Raw genomic sequence first — 15,053 nt, forward strand, 5'->3', positions numbered from 1 at the left:
AACAGACTGCACTATAGGGTAACTTAACAGTGTAGGGTAAACATAACTTTGATATGCACTGGGAAACCCCACAATTAGTGGGACTTGCTTTATTCTGGTACTTGCTTTACTGCAGTGCTCTGGAACCCGACCCGCAACATCTCTGAGGTCTGCCTGAAGTTAGGTCCACTCTATTCGGAAAGGAAAAGGCTATTCAACCTTCTCTGACAACCTTTTATGAATTTCACCCAGTCAAGGGGAGCACTTTTGAAAGCAAAAGAAGGAAAATAGGATAATAATAGCTGCTACTTACAATATAATATATCCCCGGCAATACACTAAGTACTTTACAAACATTCTCTAGCTTAATCCTTCCAGAAACTTCTTTATCACTCTTTTATACATGAAGCAATTGAAATGTAAAGGGATAAGAACCTTGTCTAAGGTCACATAAGCACTACAAGTTGGAGGGAAGATCTGACTCTAAACCTGCACTTTTAACCAACACTATATTGCCCACGTGGACACTCCCAAAAGGGCAGGTGGAATGAAGGTGGGGGTAGGGAAACACACACTAACCCACACAGCAGGTGACCACAGAGGTCCAGACAGAAACTGAATCCTTCCAAAAACCTCAGTCCCAAAGGGACACCAAAACTGAACAGCTCCAGGGGCAAGTCCTCCATCACTGGAGACAAACACTAACTCTCACTTCTCTATTCTCTGAAATTGAAATACACTAGCACGGAGGATGTGCGCAACGGGGAAAATAATTATTTCTTAACCCTGGGCTTATATGGGGTGGAATATCATAATCCTTTTCACAGGGTGTAACGTTAAGGATAAAAAGACACTGGAAAGAAAAAATAGACACTGGAAGTATAGCTTCAAGGGGATTGCTTTCTGTTCCATTTTTTTTTTTTTTTTTTTTCATCCAGGCCTTCCTACAGAAGAGCTTGGGAGCTGTCTTGCACCTTTTGGAATGTTGCATTATTACTGTCACCTGGAGATTACCACAAGGAATGGAGAACAATGTACATTACACGGTAGCTTGGTTACCTTGCCTTTTCCCTGAATGATGATAATCTTGCATTTGTCTCAGGGAAAATAGGGAGCAAACTCACCCTACCAGCACTCATACATTTTTCAAAAAATTTAATCTGTGGGGATCGGATTTTTTTGGCAACAGATAACCAGGTACCCGCGAGAACTCATAAACCTGAGTTCCGGCACAAGCTCGCTTTCCTGCTCAGCGTCTCTTACCTCCCTCGTTGTCCTTGCTATCTGTGCAGAGGGTCTCCATGGCCACGTCACACCCTGCGCCCCTCCACCCTGGCTGGCAAACACAATGCCAGCCGTTTTGGTCCAGTGTGCATCTTCCATTGCTGTTGCACAGACCGGGGCACCCCTCTGTCAAAAGAGACAAAGAAGGACAACAGAAGTGATTTGAGTATTGAAAGTGTTTGCACCTCAAATAAACAAATGAGGGACACTTAGTGGGAACAGGCCTTTCGAAACAGCACAAATACTGTAATTGCACATGGATAGAAACAGCAACATTATCTAAGGAATCTCATTCTTATCCAAGTGGCATCTTTGATTGGCCTGACCCTTGAGACACCACTTACCTGTGCAGGACAGAAATACCTGCAATGATCCACTAAATTGCTGCAGGCCAGACAAAATTAACTTATATTTTTTTCCTTTAGCAAAGCGACAAGGTTGGTTGTAAGGTGTGAAAAAGCGTCACAACAAGACCATCTCAGAAGCCCTAGAAGAGACCTTCAATCTGTTGTAAACAACACTGGCCTTCTTAAAAGCGCCTTGTTGCTTTCAAAAATCCCCTCTAATTTCAAAGCATGAAAGCAGGTATAAGGATATGAATGATGTTGAAAAGAGAACATTAATTTTATCTGGCCTCAGAGTTGCCGTATATTCATGTGAAATTACAGTGCATTAAATAACTGCACAAAGTATAGGCCAGTATTAATGACTATACTTTATGCCGAGAATACATTCCTTTTCACAGAATAAGCAAAGCCCAGGAAATAGTGAAGCAGCTTAGCATCTATTCTAACAAACATTAGGATTCAGGCTGCATACGGATGGGATAGGACCGACAGGATTTCCAACCGAATGTAATAGCTGTGCATATTTGATTACTTAGGACGGACAAAATGAAATACCATAAGGACCACAGTAAAACATCGATAGACCGAACAAAAACACGGTAGTCACGTGCTTCAAGACAGAGCGCGAAGAGTGATAGTTTGTGACAATCTCCCTAAAGCTTTTATGCTGTTACCTTTATATCCTATCTTGTCTGCTTTTATGGGCAAGGAGGGAAAATTTGGGAAACAATGAAAATAATTTAATATATCCAAAATCTATAATTGTTTCAGCCTAACATGACATTAAAAAAAAAAAATTCTGCCACTTCCTACAGATGATAACTGGCATGCAGCCAACACGATCTGTTTATGAGGATGACACCTGGGTAGATTCCGGTGCTCTTGTCTATGAGCGTGACACGACACTGACAGAAACGAGGATATAAATGCTCTAAAATGGCAAGAATAATTGGCTATTAATCAGATCTCTTTGGCAAGAATTACTTATAATTTGGTATAAAATATATGTTAGTAAAAAAAATACTTGCTCTGGCAGGTGGAGTTTGTTCTACAGCTTCTTATGATTAGAGTGCTACTCTTGTTTTGGTGACAAAGTTTAAGGGAACAATCCGTTTAAGGATGTTTATTTTAAGTCTGTATTAAAAGAATTATTCATATCTTGGCTTCCCCTCCTCCACTGTGGAACTTGAAACGAAAAGATCTCAAAGAGACTTTCTGTCTCTTAAGATTAGAGTTAACAGAAAGAAGACTATTTTGACAGTCTCTTGTGGCTGGGTATGATGAAATTACACTTATGGATGCCACCAGGGCAGGAGATTAATTTTGCTGCTTCTTTTCCTTCAGACAATCACCATCTGTATTTACGGATTAGTCACCTAAAAGGTGAATTTTCCTTACGGATGCTTCTGTTTTGTTTTTAATGAAAAAAAATAAGGGGTTTAACTGCCCCACTGACAAAGATGTGCAGCAGCTGACTGCCTGCACACAAGGAGTTATTACATGAAAGCCTGGATATTGTCATGAATATTTTCATATTCTAATGAAAAGCACAAACAAGGAATAAAAAAATAGGTAATCTGAGGAGCAAGGGAAAGGGAATTTTCTCTTCTGAAAAATATGGTTTTCACTTATTTCTATGATAACTGAAGACAAAGAATCTGCTGTTTTCTGCTGAGTGGTGTTATCATTTGTTTTCTAGAATGCACAGTATTTTGTAGTTGTTTTAGAAAATCACAAAACATAAATTATGATATCACATATATTTCAAAACACTGAGAAAAAGCCAAAGAAGTTTCCATATGAGGATAAATGAGATTTCTCTCAACATATGTTAACCAGAATCTTCTTTAGATTGACAATTTCTTATTCTGTGATAAGAGTGAGCGTTCAGGATTCTTTGATTTAGAATTTAAAGCTTATGAGCTGAATTGCCAACAATGAAGATCTTAAAGCCAAAAAAAAAAAAACCAGAAAACAAAACAAAAAAAACAGCAAATTACTGTTATCTTCAGTTTTTGGTTCCAGTGAGAACTAATGTTTTTACATAGGATGAAATCTGCAATAACCCAAACTTATACAAATGAGACACAGACACTCAAGTCTCAATACTTTAAATCCAAAGGATTTCACATAATGTAAGCCTGATTTATAATTTATAAAAATACGCATGAAAACAGTCTATGTCCATACCTAGTGCAAAAGCTAATACACGGTTATACAGAGATGTGCCAACAAAGAGCAAGTATACAGTACCTTTAACGACCTTATCCAAATAGTGAGCTTGAGAAATTAAAAAGGAAAAAAGAACAGACATTTCAGAAGTGTCACATGGACCAGGAAATTTTCAGAATTTACATGCAAATCGAGCAGCTGCAGCTGACATAAGACTCCCATTACATGACAGAGATGCACTTCGTATCTTCTAAAAATGCAATATGTTCACGTTTTAGACAATGTAGTCACGATTCCAGGATATGCTCAGCATTTTCAGGAAAAGTATGCAGGTAAACTAACACTCCCTTTCCCAGATTATTTGGAATGGACCCACCCTGACCCTTCCCGAGAGTATACGAGAGCATAGCTAAGTAGAACAAATGGAATCAATTCTTTATTACTAAACAATTTTGGAAATTTACAACTATGAGATCTACAAATAATCAATGTTTTCTTGGGGGGAGGTGAGAAAATAATTCTCTTTTTTTCAGGTTGTTTTTACCAAAGTAGTTTCATAAGGGTCACACAGTGGAAGGGCAGAAAGAACACACCGAAGGCCCAGAGGAGCCACTTATGTATGTTCGGATGCTTTCTTCAATCTGCAAGATAAACCCACAGAAATTCTACTTCATTCACCTTCTCTCTTGAGTTACTTGCATATTTACAAATAATCAAACTTGGTTAATAAAGAAGAAAAAATAAAGAAGGAAACTGAGAGTCCTTGAGCAAATTTAATATGGTATTATGAAAAAGGCATGTGTAAGTTCTGTAGAATATGATTACCCAGTAGCCCTTGACTACATGTCAGATGCACAGTGATGTATCACGTACACAGTCCATTAAGAAGTACGGACTGAGATCTTGTTTCTTTTCAGGATTCATACAGGAATAGGCTCTGCTTCTCACAAAAGCTTTGCCGGAACAGTCAGGATGAAGACCGAAGTCTTTTACTGTACCTGTCCATTTAATCTTTCATGAGCTTACAATTAGCTTACACCTTTCCTCTTGAACAGAGGCGTAAATATCCCTCTCCGTTCACTCACTGGAGAGACCTAACATATTCTCAATAAGCCGCAAAGCTTCTTGCTTTGCCAAAATTCATACATCCTTAATGGTCTAAAATTGCTCTTCAAAGATGCTTATGTTGATTATTTTTCATTACTGACATATGCAAGTGGTCGCAGAACTTTTAACAGAATGATTTAAACTATAACTTTCAGTTGAGCTACTCAAGTCTGGTAGTTCTGTCACGTGTGTAAACAAAACCATAAATGGTTTAGACCCATCTCTACCGTGTATATAAAAGGATGCCTCACTTTGCCACAGGATTCCATCAGACGCTTCTGAACTGCATATAAACATAAGCATGTTTATGGCTAACTGACAATATATTGCAGGAGAAATTAAGGGGGAGGAGAAACAGTGTCAGGCACTAGTCTGAAATTACAATTTCATAAAAATAATTCTTTTCAAACATTAAAATAAAAATGTATTACTGTATAACATCATTCATATACTTTCTTAACAATTCCTTCCAAGCATTATATAATCCAGTAGTCCCATAAGGGCTCAGTTAATACGGAGGATGAACAAAGTGCCTTTACACACGGTGGAGTTTCTGGTTCAGCTAGGGTAGTACTTCTGAGGGAATTCTTAGTTTATGAAAATTAATAACACTGATCAGAGTTGGAGTATAAGCCTTTGGCTTTTACATCTGGTCCACTTCAGTTAACACAATCAAAGTAAGGAATGTAATTAATTCTGATCTGGATTAGTAGTTTTAAAGGAGGAATAAATTAGAATCCAGCCAATCCCATTATTTCAGCAAACAGAATCAATTATGCAAAACAGTGGATTATGGGTAAAGGTAGGTTTGCCATTGGGCCAAGAGAATATCGAAAGTGGAGCTGAAATTAGAAAACATTTAAAGTATACAGCAGGTCAAATTTTACATAAAGCTTTACATATTAAAAATATTTAAAACACGTTTTGCAAAAAGTTGTAAAACTAACCATAAGAAAAATATCTGTACTGAAGAAAAAAATACAAAGATGTGTCATTTGCATTTTATATCATAGGGAATAGTTGAGGCTGATAGCTTAAGAGTAAGAGAGAAGGGGAGGGAAACCACCACCTATATTTTGGCCGCGTAGAGTAAAATTTCCGACAATACCACAGAAGCCTGGCTCTAAATAATGAAGAAGTTAAAAGAAGATGTCCATATATGAGGTTCAAATAATTATTAAAGATAATAACTGCAACAATAAAAACATCATTATATAAGCCACTACAGGAAATCAGCAGAAAAATGCAGGCATGTTGTAAAAAGCCATTAGCAACAATAATTGTAAAAAATAATACAGTATATTTAAAAAATTAATACACTTATCAATTGCTGAAATGCAAATTAAGTTGCAAAAAAAATCACTTTGAAAATGAACAACCGTGTTCTGACACTAAAGGAAAGTCGTTCCTATTAGATCTATGAAGAAGTTTTAAATTTGTTTTATAGAAGAAAACTCTTATAAATATGAGCTCGAGACATATAAAATGGAGCCCTTCAAAAACTGTTCTCCAGTAAAATGCTGTATTCATAAAACACTTTCCCTGGAGTTTCAATTATGGATCTTTTTTTTTTAAACATCTTTATTGGAGTATAATTGCTTTACAATGGTGTGTTAGTTTCTGCTGTATAACAAAGTGAATCAGCTATACACATACATACATCCCCATATCTCCTCCCTCTTGCTTATTTATCTTTTAAGAAGACCGCTGTGGGGTACAGGAGGTGAGTGTTACCGTGTTTCCTATAAGATAGTGGTTCTTAATCTTTCTGGGATCTCAGATCTCCGAGACAAGTGGTGAGACTTACGGATTCTCTGCGCTCGCCCCCGAAAAACATGCACACACGCTCATAAGTGCCGCTTACGATTCTAGCATTTCAGGAGCTCTGGTTCCGTAACTTGCAGATTACAAACACCTGGCTGATATATTGTTGAGTCCCAGATTTCTAGCTCTAAGTGCTTTATATCATTCTCTCATTTAATCTTCACCACAACCCTACGATGTAAATACAGTTACACAGTAAATACAGATGAAGAAAGGAGGAGAGAGGCAGTTTGTACAAGGTCACGGGCTAGCTGTCTAGGCTGTCTGGCTCTGGAGCCTGCTCTTAACCACTATGTCATAATGCCTCTTCTTAGACATTTAGAAACAAACAAAAAATTTTCTTTAGTAGAAGAAATGAATGAAAGAATCTCAGAAGTACTGTGCAATCTTTCCTGACCTAACATGAATCTCAGCAGATGCTTGTTCCCAAAAGCCGTAGGGCAGCACCACCATCTTTTTGACGCCTTCTACAGGCCTCCTTGGGAAAGTGCCAGGTGGATCCACCTTACGTGGCAGAAGGCAGGCGAGTGTCTTCAAATGCCAGGGCTCATCCGATACACAGTCATCCCAGAACATAACAGATGAAACAACTGTGCCAGTTTCGAGCCCATGCACTGGAAGTCCTTGGTCTAATTGACGGTACAGGTGGGCAAAGGCTCAGTGAAATCTGAGATGTGGGAGAAAGGTCTGGCTCCTCAAAAGAATTTTTATTCTATGATTAGCTCATAAACCTCCAATATCACCAAAGCAAATGACTAGTACTGTATCCTCTTCACACACTCCCCTCTAGGTGCTTCTTTTTAAAAAGAATTCTTTCTCTTTCAAGGCCCCTGTTTACCATACCTCCCCCCCTTTACTTCTGGGGAAGATGCGTGGGGATGAACACAAATTGATTTACTCTTGTCTGTGCGGCTTAGTAAAGGACACGGATTCCACAGCCCCCCGGGAAGGAGCTGGCTCATAGCTCGTCTTCTCGTACCATTTTTCGTTCCCAACGTGGAGTAGGGAGGAACAGCATCTTTTTGGAAATTCTATCTACATGCTGTGGCCTCATCTGCTTATCTATCAAAATTATGGGCAGCCCTGCTCCCTCCGTTTCCTCTAGTTAACCGATTCTTCCCGTTCTTCCCCCGAATACGTCTCGTGGATGAAGTCTAGGACTATAAACACCAGGGTAAATGTAAAAGGAGAAGAGAAAAAAATCCAGAACTAGCCGTGATCAATTCACTTCAGTTAAGAGATTCCAGGAAAACGCAAGGCTTTAACAATATACAGACGTAGGAGACTTCATGTGTAAATCGTCCCCATTAGAAATGCAAACTCTATGGCCACGCTAATCACTGTACTCCCCTCTCCTGGCTCATAAGGGATTCTTAATACCTGCTGAAGAAAATGATTCAATGTACTTATCATGGTGGTCCTACTGAAACGGAGCAGGACCCTATAGCCCTTGTCCCCAAGTCCTCAGCCTGCCTTTTGTCTGCGGAAAAACTTTAGCCAAAGAATAAGTTTAATCAGAGAAGTGAGAAAACGCAGAAACAGAGGAAAACAGTCAGAGGAGACCAAATAATAGGAGTTTGGCCATTCAGCACAGTCAAGGACCTTCAGCTCCTCAAGGGCTCAGATCATATTCTGAGCCGTGTCCCATGAGCTGCCCTGTAGATACAAACACCCTCCACGAGCTGGAGGAGGACGGCTACAGGATGACCAAACTGAGGCCACGACATAAGCTACTCCACTTCACACAATTCCGAGAGCTGGCCTCAAAGCAATGGGAACAAACCCTGCAACTAAAGATCAACTGTACTTAAAACAAGCAAGGTGACGCCGATGAGACCACCACGTTCCTGATTTCAAGGCGACTGTCAGAGCTGACCACGCTGTTCTGCCCCCGCCCTCCGCCTGTACAGCCCTGAAACTGCCCTTTAAAAGCCCCTGTCCTCTGAACAGCAATCGGGCGTTGGTTCTCGGACAGGAGTCCACCCTCTCCTCTGGTTGCCGGCCTCCGAAACAAAGCAACGTTTCCTTTCCTACCAACACTTGTCTCAAGAATTGGCTTTCGAGTGGCGAGCAGCTGGACCCGGGTTCGGTAACACTATGTCCTACGTGTGTTTGCAGCTCCTGGAGAAATTCTACGAATAACAGAGAGGCTACCTTGTGGGAAAGAAGCATATGTGAGCAATACCTCATTTACAATATCCTTCCCTCGCCCTCACCCATCTGTTCCTCTCCCCCTGCCCGATCGATCTATCCTAATCATATACAGCGGTACTAACAGTCACTAGCCTTTACTGACTGTTACTATGTGCTGAAAACTATGCCAAGCATTTTATATGCACTGGCTCATTTAATTTTCACCACTCTATGGGGTAATAGGTACTTTTATTATCTTCCCTACTTCACAAATGAAGAAACTTGAGGCACAGGAAATTAAATAACTTCCTCAAGTGGCCAAAATTCCAACCAGGTGGTCTGAGACCAAAGTCCATACACTTAATAAACAAGCTCTACGTACAACTCAGCAGAAGCAGAACTGTGTACCTGGGTAAGATAGACGAGAAACATACCTGTTTTTGGATTGGTCAATGAATTTACCTGAATGAGAAAATAAGACCAAAAAAATGTAGAAATCCTTATTTCAACATTGACAATTAAAGAGAGAAACTGGGAAGTAAGATTAAAATCCAAACAACTTGAAGTATTAATCTGTGGACACAGCCTCATAAAGGAGGGTACTTTATGTACTTAAGAAATCTTTATAATGAGAACTGCTGTAACTTGTTCTAAAAGTCCCAAGTTTGGAAAACCGATCGGCAGGATATTAAAACTGAGGGATAAAACCAGGAAAAATTAAAACAAGTGAGTTTGAAAAATCAAAGACCAGAATCATTTCAGCTGATGTCTGTTGTATAAGAAATATTTGCTGAGTGACAGTTCCAAAGAAGGCTGCTCCTTTAAAAAAGAGGTCAGAGGAGTATACGTGCCTGTCTGGGGGAGAAACTGGGGTATTGGAGGTCTTCACGGAATAAGATTAGTTCCCACTTTGCTTTCCTTTCACTGTCAAACCGATTCTTCAAAACACAGAGAAGAAACAAAGGCAAACCAAGTTGGTTATATCTACGTTAGGCAGCTCACAAGGGAAAATATGCCAACAGTTTGACTGTGTGTACACAGTTGCTGACGTGTGTAGTTGTGATCTATTCACACTGTTTCTGCTGTCAACAATGTGCTTGGTTGGAGCACATTAAATAGGACAGTATTTTCACTGCGCTATTGAATTCACTCTTGGGGATATCCTAGACACAGGCAAAGAACACAGAATCTAGAACGCTAGAAATATTTCTCAGTTTAATTACTGCACGAAGATCTCAGGGGCCCATCTCCAAAAGAGGATAATTCAATCAGATGAGTCCATAATAAAATAAAGACATATCCTTCACCACAGTGAACACTGCAGAGTCCTCAGAGTTGAGGACAAGTTTTTATTTAGCATTGTGTGTTTCGTAATACTTTATCATACAGACTTAAAAATGATTCACGTTAGTATCTCATTAAAGTTATAAGTAGGTATCTTTCTTAGATTATTCATGTACCAATTTCTGTAGGATGACAGAAAAGCTACGGTCTGCAAATAAGTACATATTAAATCCATTTATTCCAATCAGCAACTGTTTAAATCAGTGTGCAAGCCACATACCCATTGATTTGATGTTCCTTAACTGATATGCACTGTACTGTTTTATTACTGACTACCCTGTCATAAAGGATTATGACACCGACACAATTTCAAACCCTGTAAAACCATTTACTCAGGCCCCTTAAAAATATGTCCTCTCTCACCACAGAATCCTCATTCCAAGATTAGATAAAACACTGCAAATATTTTATCCTATTTAGGGGGGTCAATTAATTTGAAATATAACAACTAGCAAGTGAGTTTTAACAACTAGGTTGTGCCAGTAAAGAAAAACGGTGTATGTGTGTGCATATGTGTGTGTGTGCATGTGTATGTGCGAGCACACGCGTGGGCACATGCGTTTGAAAGAGCTTTTGTTCCCCTAAAACTGGCAGCACATTTTTGAAAACCTGCTTCAAATAAATTGTTTTTGAAAGTTTGCACATTTTATTATTTTACTAGATTGGAAATTTGGTGAGAAAATTATCTGTACAATACATTGCTTCTAGCATGCACCTACCCAAGGAAAATACCATACTTCAGTTTGGAACACTATTTATGCCAGGACATTCCAAAAGAGGGAAATAATATTCTTCCTCATTTAAGTCTTCCCAGAAGAAAAATCTGGATTCTATGGAAAAGGTGCTTTGAGATAAACCACACTTTTTCAAGTCAGCACTGCTGAAACAGTGCCAGGATAAGCTGCAGAACTTTGTACAGACAACTGGGAGAATTATGTTTGGTGTTTTCTCTCAGTTTAGCATTTCATGCCTTACTGTAGATGACATCTACATAACAGAAGTAACAGTGTAGCAGGCAGAATGCAGACAGCAGGCTCACTGATGCTGGCGTGCACACAGTCTACGAAAGAGATGACTATCGTTTGGCGTGTGATGCACGAATTTTGCGGTAGTCTTTGCACGTGGCGTAATTTCATTTACTGGACCATAACATAAACATGGAGTGGCACATGTCTCCTTCAGATTTTTACTCGCTTGAGTTCAGTGAATGACGTGAGCAAAACCACATTATCTTATGATTTCCTAAATTAAAAAAAAAAATCAGGTATATTTTAGCACCCTGATTTGGGAACTAAGCTATCAGAGACAGTTCTTCACATTAATAAATGAAAATCAGACACAAATATATGTTACACTAAACAAATATTTGGGCTTTAACATTCTGGTACAGTGAACTTGGTGACTGCAATTACCAAAGTGGTGTCTGTGTAGTGCTAGCAAGTCTTGTGGCAGGAAACCATGAAAACGATCTATTTGGTCAATATCAAAGAGTGTAATTTCTTGTCTACCATCATTACTTTTGTCTATTCATAACATTTAGTATTTAAGAAAACTTATAGAATAAGGCGTGAATAAGTATGTAAAATATACTAGGTCTTTCCGTTGTCAATTTTTAAAAACTTTACCAGGAAAAATAATGAACAAAGTTGAACAATCTGTTTAACTTACTGAAGATAAAACTGTAATTTATTTGGAAAAAACTGTAGGTAAATAGCTCTTTTCAAAGGTGATTTACAGAGAGAGTATTTTTTCTTTATTTTCAGGTGTGAGAGAGTGTGCATAGATGTTTACCACTTGTATCCTGGGTATTAAACTTTTCTGAGACTTTTTTCATGAGCCAATACTGGTTACACAAGTCATCTACTCACTCTGTATGAGTGCTTTTCAGTGGTCAGTGTCTATACATAGTATTCAGTCTACTAAGAAACTGGAAATAAATGTAACTTTTAAAAAGAAGTGTGAAAAAAAAAGTGTGAAGTTTTCAATAAGTAGTTTGCAACTTGCTTAAATCCTCTACAGTACAAATTGATTTTCTCTGAACTGTTTTTTTTGTTGCTGCAATTGTTATTGTTATTTTGGCAAGCTATGGATCCTGTTATCAGCTATAATTCAAATTCTCCTGAATAAAAAAGTGACATTTTATTATTGATATATCACTGACATGGTTATTACTGCATCTGTTTCTATGACAATTCAATCGAATGTGACAGGTATGTAGATATTATCTTTATCACAGAACAAAATTTAATTTTCACCTATTCTACTATATACATACATGCTAAAACAATTAAACAGTAATTTAGGAGGCAGCATAGTCTAGTGCTTAAGAGAAGGGGCTTGGGAACGGTTCATGTGGATTTGGGTTCTGGGTCTGTTACTAGCTGTGCATCCACGGAAAAGTTGTAGAACCTCTCTGAGCCTGAGTTCTGTCAATCGAGATTTTAATAGCATCCACTTGATAAGGCTGTTGTGAAAATTAAGTAAGATAATATATGCAGAGAACTTTGCATTGTGCCTTAGCACATAGTAAACCCTTAAATAACAGGTACTATGAATTAATCTTTTTAATAAAGACAGTTTAAAAAGGACAAAATCATGAAGTCACTGGTATCTTTTACGAGACTATGAAGAAAGAAAGAAATCTGACTTTAAGCAAAGCATCTCTGGGCTGCCAGTGATCTGTTTTCATAAGCCATGGGGTCCACTCTGCCCCAGCGACGCCAGGATGGGCCCTCTATGCTCCACCTGCTTAAGATATACTCCCTTTGATGGGACCCTTCTTCATATGAACGGGCTAGATCCCAAAGTGGAGACAACTCCACTTTTGTGTCAAGAAGTTTTCTTATTCTCTGTCTCGCATAAACCCTGTGCTGGTATAGATGCAAAGTTCCTAATCAAAATGTGATTCAGCTTTTTAGAATAAAGAGCACATCACAACTTGTCCTTATATATTTCGTGTTCCCTCATTAGTGATTTGATTCGAGCAACGTAAATTAATATATTTTAAAGGGCTATGTAAATCTTCGTATAATCTGCTCATAAATTCGGAAATACAAGTCACTTTTACAGTAACTACTTGGGAACTAAGACATTTAAATATCTTATTTTACATGCATATCACGATCCTTATCCTGCAATTTTGCTGAAAAGTTTTCATTCTGTTTTTCATTATGGAATGTATTGAGCAGACCTAACAGAATATAAATTGCTATAGCCTTTGCAGCACAATGATGTGAGTCTGTGTCACCATTTCTACATACAGGGGAAACCCACCTTCACTTGGCTGAGAAAAATGTTCCCAGTAGCTTGTGGGTGCCTTGCTGGTACGTGCAACCATAATCGCCCACCCTAGGCTTTTACTCTGGGGCTTGTACCTACACTGGTCACAGATCAGAGGATAATGCTTTTGGGGGCAGGAAAGAGTTAGGGTTTGTGCAGTAACCACATAGATGGTTTTCTCTTTGCTTTTTATGAGTTATATGGTGATCTTTTCCCTTTGCATACACCAATGTATTGGGAGTGGGTTTCTCACACGCATAATAATCACTACTGGGGACTCATCTTAAAACCCAAGAGTTGAATTGTCTGTGAAAAGCATTATTTTACACTTCACTGTTCACGTCGGGTCTAACTGATGAATACCTAACACCATTAATTCACAATTAGACCACTTATGCTTAACCACACGCTTTCTGTGCATACATATATAAATGTTAATTTTGGATAGAATGATCATCATTCAGCACCATAACAATTAAACAGCTGTAACCTGTCTCATGTGTTAAGTGATGGAGCTGCGGGCAAGCTCCAGAAACAGATGGTCTTACCCACCCATGCTTAATGTTAAAGAATTTTTTAAAAAAGAGGTGTTGACAAATCAGAACAAGGAGGCATAGTTTTAATGCAAATCAGTCCATTTGCAATGGAGATTGCCCTAAAAACTAATTTGGTGTATAGGAAAAAATTTAAGCTCTGCTGTTAAAGGAAGACATTATATTCCAATTGGATCTACCAGATTCCCCACCAACGTAATTATTTACTAATTTCATTCAACCAACAGGGTTTAATGGAAAGGCAGCTGGCAAAGTATTCATATTTATGGACCTCCTTTGACTGGTCCTTAATTTATCCAAGGCACATGTCTGTTAAACCCCAGAAATTATGGCCATATTAGAGGCAGCCGTTTTCCAGCTTCACTAAAGAGGCACTCAAAGAAGAGAGGGTCAATGAACCCATCATGGAGAAGAGTAACAGAAAAAAATCGGCTCTAGTCACACCGTAATCTGTGAAAATAATATAGGCCATGGCTTTTGTACGGACCAACACCGTAACTTGTATTTTAAAAACAGGTAGGTGGAAAAGGAATGGTTTGAGATGAAAAGAGGCTATTTTCAACTTGTCACATTCGAGAAATGACACACAGAAATTCTGCCACTGAAGAATACTAAGGTACCATTGCGGGAAGGAATAATCACATTCCTTGAAATTGTAGGCTTAATTCTTCCGTGCTTACATGAAACTAAATGCAAAGCTCTGATTCTTTATTTACTCCCTTAGGGTAATACGGATCTCTGCAGATGGTGAACATTCCTTAAAATCTACATGAACACTTCACCAGCTGGCTGGGGCTACGGTTACCTGGCTTGAGTTTGGGGAAGAACGTGGTTCATTTATAATCTGGCCCTAGTCGTGGTCCTTCTCTTCCTCACTAATCCTGTGAAATAGCTGATGACATATTATTTTGCACCTGGTTTCACTCCTAAACGCCTTGGACCTAAACTGCTCAATAAAAGGGTTCTGATGAACTTGGCAAGATTTAAAAGGAGCATCTTTCGCCTTTATTTCTGGTTAAATTACACAATA

General features: G+C 38.7%; 1 protein-coding gene across 1 annotated transcript in view; it reads right to left on the reverse strand.

Moving 5' to 3' along the window:
* Nucleotides 1–15,053, reverse strand: part of TENM3 (teneurin transmembrane protein 3) — a 317,283-nt gene that overhangs the window by 76,803 nt on the left and 225,427 nt on the right. The window contains exon 11 of the mRNA XM_082863864.1: nucleotides 1,243–1,389. Within this exon, the coding sequence (XP_082719990.1) occupies nucleotides 1,243–1,389 (147 nt within the window). The remainder of the gene's footprint in view (nucleotides 1–1,242; nucleotides 1,390–15,053) is intronic.

Source organism: Leucopleurus acutus, assembly GCF_964270905.1.
Source record: "Leucopleurus acutus genome assembly, chromosome: 21".
NCBI lineage: Eukaryota > Metazoa > Chordata > Mammalia > Artiodactyla > Delphinidae > Leucopleurus > Leucopleurus acutus.